General features: G+C 38.5%; 1 protein-coding gene across 2 annotated transcripts in view; it reads left to right on the forward strand.

The window, feature by feature from the left end:
* Positions 1-12,951, forward strand: part of TNPO3 (transportin 3) — an 88,219-nt gene that overhangs the window by 29,413 nt on the left and 45,855 nt on the right. For both annotated transcript variants that reach the window (XM_059396432.1, XM_059396433.1), the window contains 3 exons: positions 236-309; positions 2,197-2,353; positions 11,918-12,061. In XM_059396432.1, the coding sequence (XP_059252415.1) occupies positions 236-309; positions 2,197-2,353; positions 11,918-12,061 (375 nt within the window). The remainder of the gene's footprint in view (positions 1-235; positions 310-2,196; positions 2,354-11,917; positions 12,062-12,951) is intronic.

The following is a 12,951-nucleotide window of genomic DNA, read 5'->3' on the forward strand; positions in this document are numbered from 1 at the left end:
TTTTGATTTTCATTTTTAGAGGTTAACTTTTAAATATTAACAATTTGTAGCTAGCCCAGAAGAGTTTACATTCTATATGTAATTGTGGAGGTGAGGAGAGGTAGGGTGGTTGTTAGTCTTTGTTGTCATATTGTTTGAATAAATCTTAGTTTCTTTGCTTTCCAGTCAATATTGATGGTAACCCTATTTCTCTTCATGCGTTCTATTCATTTATTTAATCTCTCTTCTTATTCAGCTGGCTTTAGCAATAGCAGACCTTGCCCTACAGATGCCTTCCTGGAAGGGTTGTGTACAAACATTGGTGGAAAAGTAAGTAACTTGTATTAATTATATTCTAGCATTTGGAATTGCTATTAACCTACAAAGAGAAATTTGTTAGCATTAGCTAGATATTTGGAATATTTCCCCAAACTTTTAATGAAGAATTATTTATTATTAACTTCTGTTAGATAAAAAGAAAATAATTGAAAATTATTACAGAAGTGTGTGGAACATAAAAGACCCTCATAATTTATACACACTTTTTTTTTTTTTTAAGATTTATTTATTTATTTGACAGACAGAGATCACAAGCAGGCAGAGAGACAGGCAGAGAGAGAGGAGGAAGCAGGCTCCCCGCCAAACAGAGAGCCCGACGTGGGGCTTGATCCCAGGACCCTGGGATCATGACCTGAACCGAAGGCAGAGGCTTAACCCACGGAGCCATCCAGACGCCCCTATACACAAGTTTTTTAATTAACTGCAGCAAAGTCTTTCATTGTCTTGTGGATCACTCCCACTAACTGACATGTCAGCAGTTCTATAAAAACATTGTCAGAATGGGGCACCTGGGTGGCTCAGTGGGTTAAAGCCTCTGCCTTCAGCTCAGGTCATGATCCCGGGGTCCTGGGATTGAGCCCCACATCGGCCTCTCTGCTCAGCAGGGATCCTGCTTCCTTCTCTCTCTCTGCCTGCCTCTCTGCCTACTTGTGATCTCTGTCTGTCAAATAAATAAATAAAATCTTTAAAAGCAAAAAATCAAAACATTGTCAGAATGTGTAAGATTATATTAAATTAGAAGTCATTCTGAGTAAAAGTTCTTACTAATTGGAGTTTGTTTCATATCTATCAAAGGGACAGCATGATTTTTAGATACACATAGCCTGCTACTTTGAATAAAACCATTTCCTCATGGTCTTGGCCAAATAATCTTGATATTTGCTTGCATTTTGGCATTTGGCTAGGATATTATTTTTTAACAAAGTGGATGTCCTTTTTACCTCTAACTATAATGTGTTATTAAAGCCTTTATATGGATAGTTTTGTGGTTTTTTTAGAAAAATTTCATTAAGAAAATTAACACATGTTCCTTGAAAAAATTCGAATAGTGTGGAAGCTTTCAAAGTAAAAGCCTTTTTCTCTACCTATTTCTGTATTTCATTAGGTAACCACTATTAATGGTTAACTATTTAGTCCTCCAGACTTTAAGCATTTTAAAATAAATCAGTGCATATATATTTTAATATACCTATGTATTTGTTCACTCATATGTAATGTATTTCATACACTTTTTGTACTTAGTACATTGTGGACATCTTCTCGTGTTAGGGCATAGCTGCTTCTTTCACTATAATGGCTATGTATGTTCCATTGTATAACTGTTTGTAACCTTTTGTATCCTAATTATGGAAGACCTTTATATTTTCCAATATTTTTGATACTAGAAAAAAGTATTGCAGTGCTTCTTTTTGTATACTTTGCATATGTATGTGAGATTTTTCTTTTTTTAAAAAAGGCTTTATTCATCTGTTTCACATACAGAGATCACAAGTAGGCAGGGAGGCAGGCAGAGAGAGAGATCAGGGGAAGCAGGCTCCCTTCTGAGCAGAGAGCCAGACATGGGGCTCGATCCCAGAATCCTGGGATCTGACCTGAGCCAAAGGCAGAGGCTTTAACCTACTGAGCCACCCAGGCACCCCAGTGAGATTTTTCTGAGAGAGAAATTTCTGTAAGTGGAGTTGCTGGGTCACAGATGATGCAAGTTGAAATTTTGATTTCCAGATACCTTTCCAAAAAGTTTTGTTTTTGTCCTCTACTTTACCCATAGTGAGAATGCTGCTTTTGTTGTTACATGTTATTCTGAAGCTTGTTGTGACCTTATGTGATTGTGTATTTTCTGACTCTAAATAACTTCGATCTCTCCCTTTCCTTTTTCAGATACAGCAATGATGTAACTTCTCTGCCTTTTCTACTGGAGATCCTTACAGTGTTACCTGAAGAAGTACATAGTCGTTCCTTACGAATTGGGGCTAACCGGCGCACAGAAATTATAGAAGATTTGGCCTTCTACTCTAGTACAGTGGTATCTCTATTGGTGAGTAAGTATGAAATTACAAGTTGCTCTGTAGGGGCAAAAAGCTATGGTGGTTATTTTCTTTTTTTTTTTTTTTTTAATATTTTATTTATTTATTTGACAGAGAGAAATCACAAGTAGATGGAGAGGCAGGCAGAGAGAGAGAGAGAGAGGGAAGCGGGCTCTCTGCTCAGCAGGGAGCCCGATGCGGGACTCGATCCCAGGACCCTGAGATCATGACCTGAGCCGAAGGCAGCGGCTTAACCCACTGAGCCACCCAGGCGCCCGGTTATTTTCTAATTCAATTGCATTATTGTGAAATACAGATTTCTTTGCAAAAATTGGCAATGATAATACTGTGACATTTGTAGAACACTACAATTAAAAACTTTTCAGATTCAGAAACTGTACTTTTTTTTTTAAGATTTTATTTATTTATTTATGAGAGAGAGAGAGCACAAGCAGGCAGAGAGGCAGGCAGAGGCAGAGAGAGAAGCAGGCTCCCTACCGAGCAAGGAGCCTGATGCAGGACTTGATCTCACGACCTTGGGATCATGACCTGAGCCAAAGGCAGTGGCCCAACCAACTGAGCCACCAGGCGCCCCAGAAACTTGTAAGTAACACTGTGAGGGTGATGTTATTTCCATTTTATGAATTAGATATATAGGCTTTAGACATACACAACTGCTAATTCTGAATTTAAACTCAGACTTTCTGATTACACTTCCTTGCTTTTCTACTACTTCATGCTACAAACTGTTGACTCTTGACAAAGGACCATGCTAATGTGTAAATTTACTTAAGGAAAGGATCCTCTCTTAAGGATCAGTTGAGATTTTGATAGGGAGGTGGTTCAGGTCTTTAGTTGACCTTTGAGCAAAATCACAATTATAAATGAGATAATACTACACCATTTTTTTTTTTTAAAGAGTTATAATGTGGGGCGCCTGGGTGGCTCAGTCGGTTAAAGCTTCTGCCTTCGGCTCAGGTCATGATCCCAGGGTCCTGGGATCAAGTCCTGAATCAGGCTCTCTTCTCAGCAGGGAGCCTGCTTCCTCCTCTCTCTCTGCCTGCCTCTCTGCCTACTTGTGATTTCTGTCTGTCAAATAAATAAATAAAAACTTAAAAATAAAAATAAAAAATGTTAAATGTGATTAGGTCCTTTTTTAACTAGGTAGACATTTTAATGCTATAGACCAGTGATGGGTAAATTTATGGTCTATGAGCTAGTCACGTATTTCTGTAAATAGAGTTTTACTGGAACATAGTCATGTTCCTACAGTTACATATTGTGTACGTCTGTAATTTTGAGCTGAAGTGGCAGAGTTGAATAATTTTCACAGAGACCACATATAGTCTATAAAATTTAAAGTGTTTACTCTTTGGCCCTTTAAAGAAAATATTTGCTACTTCTTGAACTTGATTGTATTAAATTATCTAGCCCACATCTTATTTTAGGTCTTTATAGCCCAGGTCAGTTTTTTCAATAATGTGGTTATAGAGTATTTCTCAGGGATTTGCTTCAGTACTTTTGCTACATCATAGAACTTTTTATTGAAAAGACATTTTTACTTAAAATTGTGTTCAGATTGGTGTTAAGAAATTCACTGGAAAATTATTCTTTTAAATGTGCTTTTCAACTTACCATATATTTTAAAGAAATAGTATTATTGAGAATTAGAAAATACAGACAGAGTATATTCAAACCATTTGGAGATCACACTATTAACCTTTTAGTACATATCCTCTATGAACATATGACAAAGCTTTTATTTTTATTTTTTATTTTTATTTTTTTAGAAAAAGATTTTATTTATTGATTTGGCAGAGAGAGATCACAGGTAGGCAGAGCAGCAGGCAGAGAGAGAGAGGGAAGCAGGCTGCTTGCTGAGCAGAGAGAGCCTGATGCATGGCTTGATCCCAGGACCCTGAGATCATGACCTAAGCCAAAGGCAGGGACCCAACCCACTGAGCCACCCAGGTGCCCCGACAAATTTTTTAAATACAAATGAGATTATATTTTACCTATCCTCCTGTAGTTTCTTTTTCAGTCATCCAGCTTCATCCTTTCATTTCAGTAAATTTTTATATCCCCTATTAAGTACCCAGATCATCTTCACATTTCCCAAGGTCATCCGAAAATATCCTTAACAGCATTTTTCCATAAGTATCCATTCTAGCACCATGCCTTGTATCAGTTTATCATGATTTCTAATCACAGCTCCTCTTCCACCTCTTTTCAAAACAACACTGATTTGAGTTGAGATTGGACCAGTTATTTTATAGACTGTCTTGCCTTTTGGATTTTCTGGTTGCCTTGTCTTTGTTTCATTTAGTTTGTTTTTCTGTTCTCTGTATTTCCTTTAATTGGAAGTTGTATCTAAAATAACTCTTCTCAGTAGGAATTCCTCTAGAGAATTAAACCTTAAAGCCCTAAGGCATTCATAGTATGAACAGATACTCTCCTATGCATTAATAATGGTACCAGTATACTATCCTTAGGATGATGGAGAAAACAGTCACCCAAATCCTTTTCTTTTTCTTTTTCTTTTTTTAAAAATTTAATTTATTTATTTGACAGAGATCACAAGTAGGCAGAGAGGCAGGTAGAGAGAGAGAGAGGAGGAAGCAGGCTTCCCACTGAGCTGAGAGCCCAATGCAGGACTCAATCCCAGGACCCTGGGATCATGACCTGAGCCGAAGGCAGAGGCTTTAACCCACCGAGCCACCCTGCCTAAGGATTTTAAATTCTAGTTGGTAATCATTGTCTTAATAATTTTATAATGGTTTGCAAAATAATATTTTAATAATTTTGTCATTTTTCTGTGTATATATTAGTCGGCATTCTTGTGAGTAGTCTGGCATTCTTCTGCTAGAAAGGCACTATAAATCTTAAATTCTTTTTTAATTTCCTGTTTGCAAAATAAGGTTTTGATTTAAACCCGCCTCAAGTGTCACTGTTTTTTTCTGACATCTCTTTATGGAGTGTTAGGACTCATGGATTTTCATTGATTTAGGGTCTCAACTAAAATCATTCTTTTGATGCTTAAAATATTATAACTTTGACCACTAGAGCATTTCTCTCCTTCCTAACAAAAAAATGACTAATACTCACCTTGTTACCTCCTTGCCCCAGGTCTATAATCCTTGGTTTCTTTTAGTATCAGTCTGAATCTAGTCAGAAGTGAGAAACCACATAGTAGTATGTAGGAGTGTTTAATATAAAGAGTGATTAATTCTAACAGGAGGTTACAGTGATGAGGGATTGTCTAGTAAGAAGTAAAGAGAGCTCTAAAGAATATAGGCATAAAACCGATAGAAGGAGCAGGCATTAACCCCAAGGCTGAGATAGGGTTCCCAAGGGAGGAGGAGGTTACCCCCTCCCAGGGCTGAGATCCAGACCCTATTTAGAGAAGGCACAGTATTGTGGAGAAGTTGTTTTGGCACTCTGTGCTGCTGAAAATTAGTCTTTTTGAACTTGCTAGAAATCTGCCTTCTAAGAAGCCCAGAAAGCTATTCAGGGAAGGTGTCTCTTTGCCACAAAATCACCTTGGTGTGGCAGTACCAGAGGAAGCCGCTGGCCACTATGTACTGCAGACACTGGAGAAACTGAGCACACTGAATCTGGTGCTGGAGAAATACATTCTTTAGGAGCCAGAAGCACTTTGCTATAAATCCATTGGAGAGAGTGGGGGAAATGTCAGGGAACCTGGTGGCCAGTGCCCTGCAGGAGGCAGGCACCAGAGGAAATACGAGTCTGGGGCTGGAGGAGCTGCATGTTCTGTAGAAGGCTACCAAGTGAGCACGCTAACACTGGGAAGCAGAACTCCTTTCCTCTTGTTTCTCTCCTGTGGCCTTCTGACAAAAAGTCAGTGCTGCTTGGCATAGGAAAAAATATTTAAAGGGCCCAGATTCATTTTTACAGAGTAGTCTAAAAGGGTGAATTTGGTGCAGGGACACAGTATATCTATAGCCAGCCTTAGTCTTCCTGTTCGACTCGCTTAGCTTTCTGTTTGATTAACTCTTTTACATACATTTAAACTCGTGTGCAGGGGACCCTCGGTGGATCAGTTGGTGAAGCATCTGCCTGGCTCAGTTCATGATCTCATGTTCCTGGGATTGAAGCTTGCAATGGGCTTCTTGCTCAGTAGGGAGTCTGCTTCTTCCTCTCCCCTGCTAGTGTGCACTCCCACTCTTTCTCTCTCTCAAAAAAATAAAAATCTTAAAAAAAAAAAAAAAAAACTCGTATGCAATGGCATAACAAGCAAAGAGGAAATATGCAAAGCTACTACAGCCCTCATGTATGTATTTATCACAGGAGTTCTATAATTCATATGTATGGCTTTCTTGCACAACCCATTTCATCTTTCCCTTGATGCTATAGACTGAATATCTGTGTGTCTCCCCTTTCCCCCCACCAAAATTTATATGTTGCTGTAAACTGAATATTTGTGTGTATGCCCAGCCCCAATTTATATATTTATATGTTGAAACCTAGTGCCTGACGTTGTAGTGTTAGAAGGAGCTTTTGGAAGGTGATTAGGTCATGAATATGGGACCCTCATGAATGGGATTAGTGTCCTAATAAAAGAGACCCCAACCCCAGAAAGCTCCCTTCCTTCTTATGTCATGTGTAAACATAGAGGAAAGGTCCTTGATTATCAAACAAGAAGCCAGTCCTCACCAGACACTGGATCTAGGGATTACATTGATCTTGAACTTCTCCAGCCTCTAAATCGGTAAAAAAATAAATATCTGTTGTTTGTAAGCCACCCATCCTATTGTACTCTGTTATAGCAGCCTGAATAGACTAAGACACCTGCGTTGATCAGAACCTTAGCTGGTTGATGTTCTTTACTCTTTGAAGTGACCCTAACTTTCATTCCCAAAGAGTATGAGCCCTCAATAATCCTGCCTTTTCGGGTTGTTGCTTCTGTAGGTTTCCATTAACAATTATTTTTAAGCACGGAAGTACTAAGAAGCTCTCTAGAAAATTCTGTGGGTTCCACACAGAACTCTTTGCTTTGATTGTGTAGGAGAAACTCAGTTTTTCTTTTTCCTTTTGGATTTTATTTATTTATTTGACACAGAGAGACAGAGAGGGAACACAACAAGCGGGAGAAGCGGGAGAGGGAGAAACAGCAGGAAGCCTAACGCGTGGCTCCATCCTAGGACCCTGGGATCATGACCTGAGCCAAAGGCAGATGCTTAATCAAATGAGGCACCCTGGAACTCAGTTTTTCCTTGGTTATTGGGATCAGTAACTGCCATCTTACAGATTAACACCCCCCTCCCTTTTTTTCCTATTGGTTCAGTGGCATAAAAAGCCCATATTGTCCAGATAGTTGACTTATTTTCCAGTTCACTTGCATCATGCTTGTATTTCCTGGTAGAAGCTTTCCTTCCTTGGGGACCAAAATCTCCCAACAGAGGTTAGAGTTACTCATTACTGTATTTCCCTTATTCTGATATGAGTTCCTGGATTACACATGATGCCATCATCATGACTGGATTTAGCATTCTGTGAGACTGTGATTAATACAGTGCTGATAGAAGCACTGCAAGCAGGGAAGGCAAATCCATATCCAACATATAAGTCTCTTTCTTCCGGGACGCCTGGGTGGCTCAGTTGGTTAAGCAGCTGCCTTCGGCTCAGGTCATGATCCCAGCGTCCTGGGTTCGAGTCCCACATCGGGCTCCTTGCTCCGCAGGGAGCCTGCTTCTCCCTCTGACTGCCTTCTACTCTGTCTGCCTGTGCTCGTGCTCGCTCACTCTCTGACAAATAAATAAATAAAATCTTTAAAAAAAAAAAAAAGTCTCTTTCTTCCTATGAGTCTTGTTCTTCCAGACAAATCTCTGCTTCCTTTGTGATAGAAGTTCAATGTAATCAATCAGCCTGGTCCTTTGGTAGATAGTGCCATTTTAGGGACTCAGTATTGGTCTCTGCTGTTGGTAGATTTGACACTCATCAGTAGTTTTTAACTTACTTAGTGGAAGTCCTTGTTAATCCTTGTGTAACCTCTATCCTAGCTACTATGGCCATTTTGTTTATGAGCTTCTTGAGCAAGGTGGCTGGGGAAAGAGACTGACATTACAGTTTCTCATTTTGTCCATCTGTCGTTGAAAGATTCCTCTGTAGTAGATATCTTTTGGTGGGTATTCGCACAGGACAGAAATTTCTCCAGTCTGTGCCTATTTATATACCATTCATACATACTTGTGCCTCAAAATTCCTTGTCACCAAACTTTTAATCATGCTTCTTCCAAATATCTGGTCGTCCAAATCATTGAAAATTGTCCATAAATAAGTATAGATCCATGTTTTTGGGCACCTCTCCTCCATATGTGGTGGACAACCAATTATATTGCTTGAAGTTCTGCCCTTTAGGATTTTCCTTCAACCACTGTCCTTTCACTACAACCACTGTCTCTAACTGTCCTTCACTGCCCTTCACTGTCCTACACTGGGTCTGTAATTCTGCAGCTATCCACCTTCAGGTGGTACCAGCATGTTGTATACATCATTCTGTAATTTGGGCTTGAGTTTTCTTCTTTAGTTATCTAGGTTGTAAGAAACATCCAGGAGACAGGAGGCAATAGGCACGGATTGAGGGAAATGAATCAATGCAAGAAGAGTTTTTGTCAAAGGAATCTGACCTACCTGCACATGCAGCTTTCTTACACCTTTTTGAACTCAGTTTCTTGTATTCCGTTTGTGTTTGATGATAGGTTGCTGTTATGCATGCCCATATTTAGGTAGGTCAGACAATACTCAGTTCATGATGAGAAGCTCAGGCCTTGTGATCACCTGATGTCCTGTGGATATATGTTCAGTTTCTACCAAGGTTTAGTAGCAAGCCAGAAGGTGTTTCTCAAAAGAATAATCACCTGCAAAAGAAGGTGCAGATTTGCTCCCAGGTCCTAGATATTTGTACTCTTCATTTTCCTGGGTACTTCCCAGAGGTGCCATGTACTCATTAAATCCAGAATCTCTAGGAAGTACATTCATGTCAATGAGATTGGCTCAGTTAGTGGTATATTCCAGTCTCCCATGGTCCGATAGCCTTAAAATCATTCCCATGTGTGTTCCCCAGGTTTCTTCAAATACATGTTAGCAAAGTTATTGTTTTCTTGATAAGTTATTTCCTCTTGTATATACCTGTCCCCCCTGGAAGATGCTAAGATTTGGCCATAGTTGTGGTGGCACAGGAAATGGTGTGGTAAGTCTTGGAGATTGGGCATCCCATCCCCTGTGAAGGCACCTGTCTCAGAGGAGGTTATTACAGGGCTTTTAAACTGAGGAAGCCTATTCTTCTCAGACACTGGAAGGCACACTACATCTACTGGTAAGGGAGACTCGGTAATTTGGGAGTTCAAGATTATCTGTTCCATTAGGGTCCAGACACCAGTTGTCTCTTTTTCAAGTTTCAGAATTCCATGTTTTACAGTTTCTTAAGTTTCACATGAGAAATTTGTTGAGATTGTGAATGCAGCTATTTATAATTTAGCAAGCCACACAAATTATGCGTATGAATATCAGCCCTGGAGCTATACAAAATAAGAACCTCATTTAGAGTGGTTGTGGAAGCTTTGGTTTTCAGACTATGACTTGAGTTAAGGGACCTGAGCTTGTTATTTTCTTTTTGTAAGGACTGAATTGAAGCCAAAAGAATCCAGTCAACACTGCAGTCCTCATAGGCATCAGTGGTCAAGTGCAGCAGCCACTTGGACTTCCAAGGCTTGACTTAACACTTCCTCATAATTGACAACAGACAATAGCTTGATTTGTTGTAATGAAATCTGAAAAATTTGTCCCGGTGGTACTTAAAAAGGTCTGTAATTCTGTCATATAGCTTGTCATGTTACAGAACGCTGAAAATGAAATAGTCCAGAATTGGCACGAAAAATAGGCTGGCTGTTTCCCCCTCATTCCTCTTACTCATTCTATTCCATCCCATTTTGTCAGTATTATACTTTTGTGGTCTGTTAGAATGGAGCCATTCCCAAACATTGTGTTAAACTTTTAAAAGTTTTAAATATTCTTCTTCTTGCCCTAATAGTTGAACCGAGCCTGACCTCTAATATATTTTTCTCCCTTCATTTATTCTTCATTTTGTTAATTCAAGATCTATTCTTATTTACCTCTGCTGTATTTTTACTGGAAAACTCTTCTGGCATTTATGTTTCAGCTTTGAGGCCTTGTTTTAAGAGACAGAGTTCTTAACAATACAGTTTTTAAAGAGGAACTCAAGGTAACATTCTCTTAGTTCTGAAGCTTTATGGTATGTGTTTGATTTAATTAGCATAATTTTTTTTTCTCTTCAAAGCAATTAGATTTAGATGTAGGCTTTTTCCAAAATTCTGTTCCTTAAGTTTGAGTCAGAAGTTAGAATATATGGTCTGGTCCTTCCATTTGTAAACATCATATCTTAGTAAACTGAAATGTCATTCAGGAAGTATAAAGGCCAAAACAGTTGTGTAGTTTCACATCCAGAGCTTCAAAGATTCAAGTATGTGTGTGATTGCCATGAATGTACTTGAAGCATTCTTGTTTTTCTTCTTTCATTTCAATTCAGTTCAGTACAATTCAAACTAATGGGGAAGAACGTAATCATAATTGCCTGATACAGTAAATATAGGAGGAGCATGGCTACCTAGAAGTATAAGAGTCAACATTTAGATCACTGTGGGATTCTATAATCCCATGCCTCCACCACAGGCCTCCCAAACCCCATGGCAATTATGATGTTTCTGACCCATTGCTTGTAGAAATTATTTTTAGACATTTTTTTAAATCCAAAAAAGGTGGATTACACTTTACTTTGGAAAAAATATACATCACATAAACAATTTGCAACAAGGAACAGTGAGTTTTCATCTGACTTTTCATTTTATCTCTTTTATCAACTTACCATATTTATGGTAGTGTCACTTTCTGTGGAATGGTGTATTTGCTGGTGTATTCAAGCGCAGAAGCTGAAACATCAGCTTTTCATATGGGGACATACAATAGTAGGACTATCTTGTTTTTCTATTAAATCAACTGTGTAGGCGAATATTACTTTAAGGTACTTCTTTGGTGAGATTACATTAATGCAGAAGAGGGATCCAAGAAACCCTTACTTCTGAAACAGGTCTACAGTCTCTGTGTACTCCGCTTTCCAGTTGAGTAAGTGGAGATAGTACCTGACTGTAGTTTTAGTGGGGATTAATGAATTAAGAGTATTGAGAGCACCATCTGGTACTTCCAAAGCACTTTTGGGATGCCTGGGTGGCTCAGTCCATTGAGGGTCTGCCTTTGGCTCAGGTCATGATTCCAGGGTCCTGGGATTGAGTCTCCCATTGGACTCCTTGCTCATCAGGGAGCCTGCTTCTCCCTCTGCCTGCTCTGCCTGTTTTTCCTGCAGCTGTCCATGCTTCTAATCTCTCTCTGACGAATAAATAAATAAAATCTTTTTTTAAAAAAAATAGCACTTAACTGTTAGTATTATTTTCCTTCTCATTATTATACCTGAGAGGTGATTGTAATAATGGCTTAAATACAAAGTTTGGCATTATTTTAACTTTTTTTTTCCTTCTTTTCAGATGACCTGTGTAGAAAAAGCAGGAACAGATGAGAAAATGCTTATGAAGGTCTTTCGCTGTTTAGGAAGTTGGTTTAATCTAGGAGTTTTGGACAGTAACTTCATGGCTAACAATAAGTTACTAGCACTCCTTTTTGAGGTTTTGGTAAGTAATGGCTTTGTTTATGAACGTATTTTTACCATGTAGTCACAGTAGTAACTAACCTTCTGGGACATAGTAGTGTTTTCAGATTTCTGTATAGTGATTGAAAGGTGTATAATAAGAAAGTGGCAGTGTCTCTTCCTTACTATCAAGTATCAAATGAAGGTATGAGTATTAATACTCAGAATAGAATATAATTAAGTTTAATAAGAAAGCAGTTTTACATGTAGATCAATGATTTACATATTAAACAAGTAAAAAACCATTGGGTTTTTTTCTTTTTTTGGGGGGGGGTTTCTTGTTTTAAAAATAGAATAATAGTCATTGGGTCTTTGAGACAGTTACAGATCAGAATATTATCTTTGTAGTTGTGATAGTTTACTTAAGCATCAGGGTATGTATAGGTTGGATTTGAGGCTTTTGAGATAAATGGGATAAAAAGTAGTATCTTTTTATATACTTGGGAATGTTTTCCATAAGCTTTGAAAATAATGGTATCTAGTAATACATTCTTTTTGTATTCTTTTGTCTTGGTAGATAGGACTGAGTGAGTGCATAGAATAAGACTAGTTTTTAGAACAAGAAACAACAATGTCTCAAGCACATATTGATCAGGTCTTTGGAGATGAGAGTGACATTGTCTCATTTTCCTGGAGAGTCTCCTTCCATGAAGTCGTATTAATATAGAAGCTCTGTGTGTACTGGTTATATACTGGTGCACTGTTATTTAGAAGATGGTAGCATGATAATGGATAATGGGTTGATTTTGCTGTGAATTAAAGAAAAGGAAAGCACATTCTTCTAGGAGGCATTTTGGTGTTTGATTGTTGTTAGTATATTTATGTTGCTTTCTTGCACCAGGAGCTAAGACAGAAAAGTTAGGACTCTGGTAA

This window comes from Mustela nigripes, chromosome 4 (assembly GCF_022355385.1).
Source record: "Mustela nigripes isolate SB6536 chromosome 4, MUSNIG.SB6536, whole genome shotgun sequence".
Lineage (NCBI taxonomy): Eukaryota > Metazoa > Chordata > Mammalia > Carnivora > Mustelidae > Mustela > Mustela nigripes.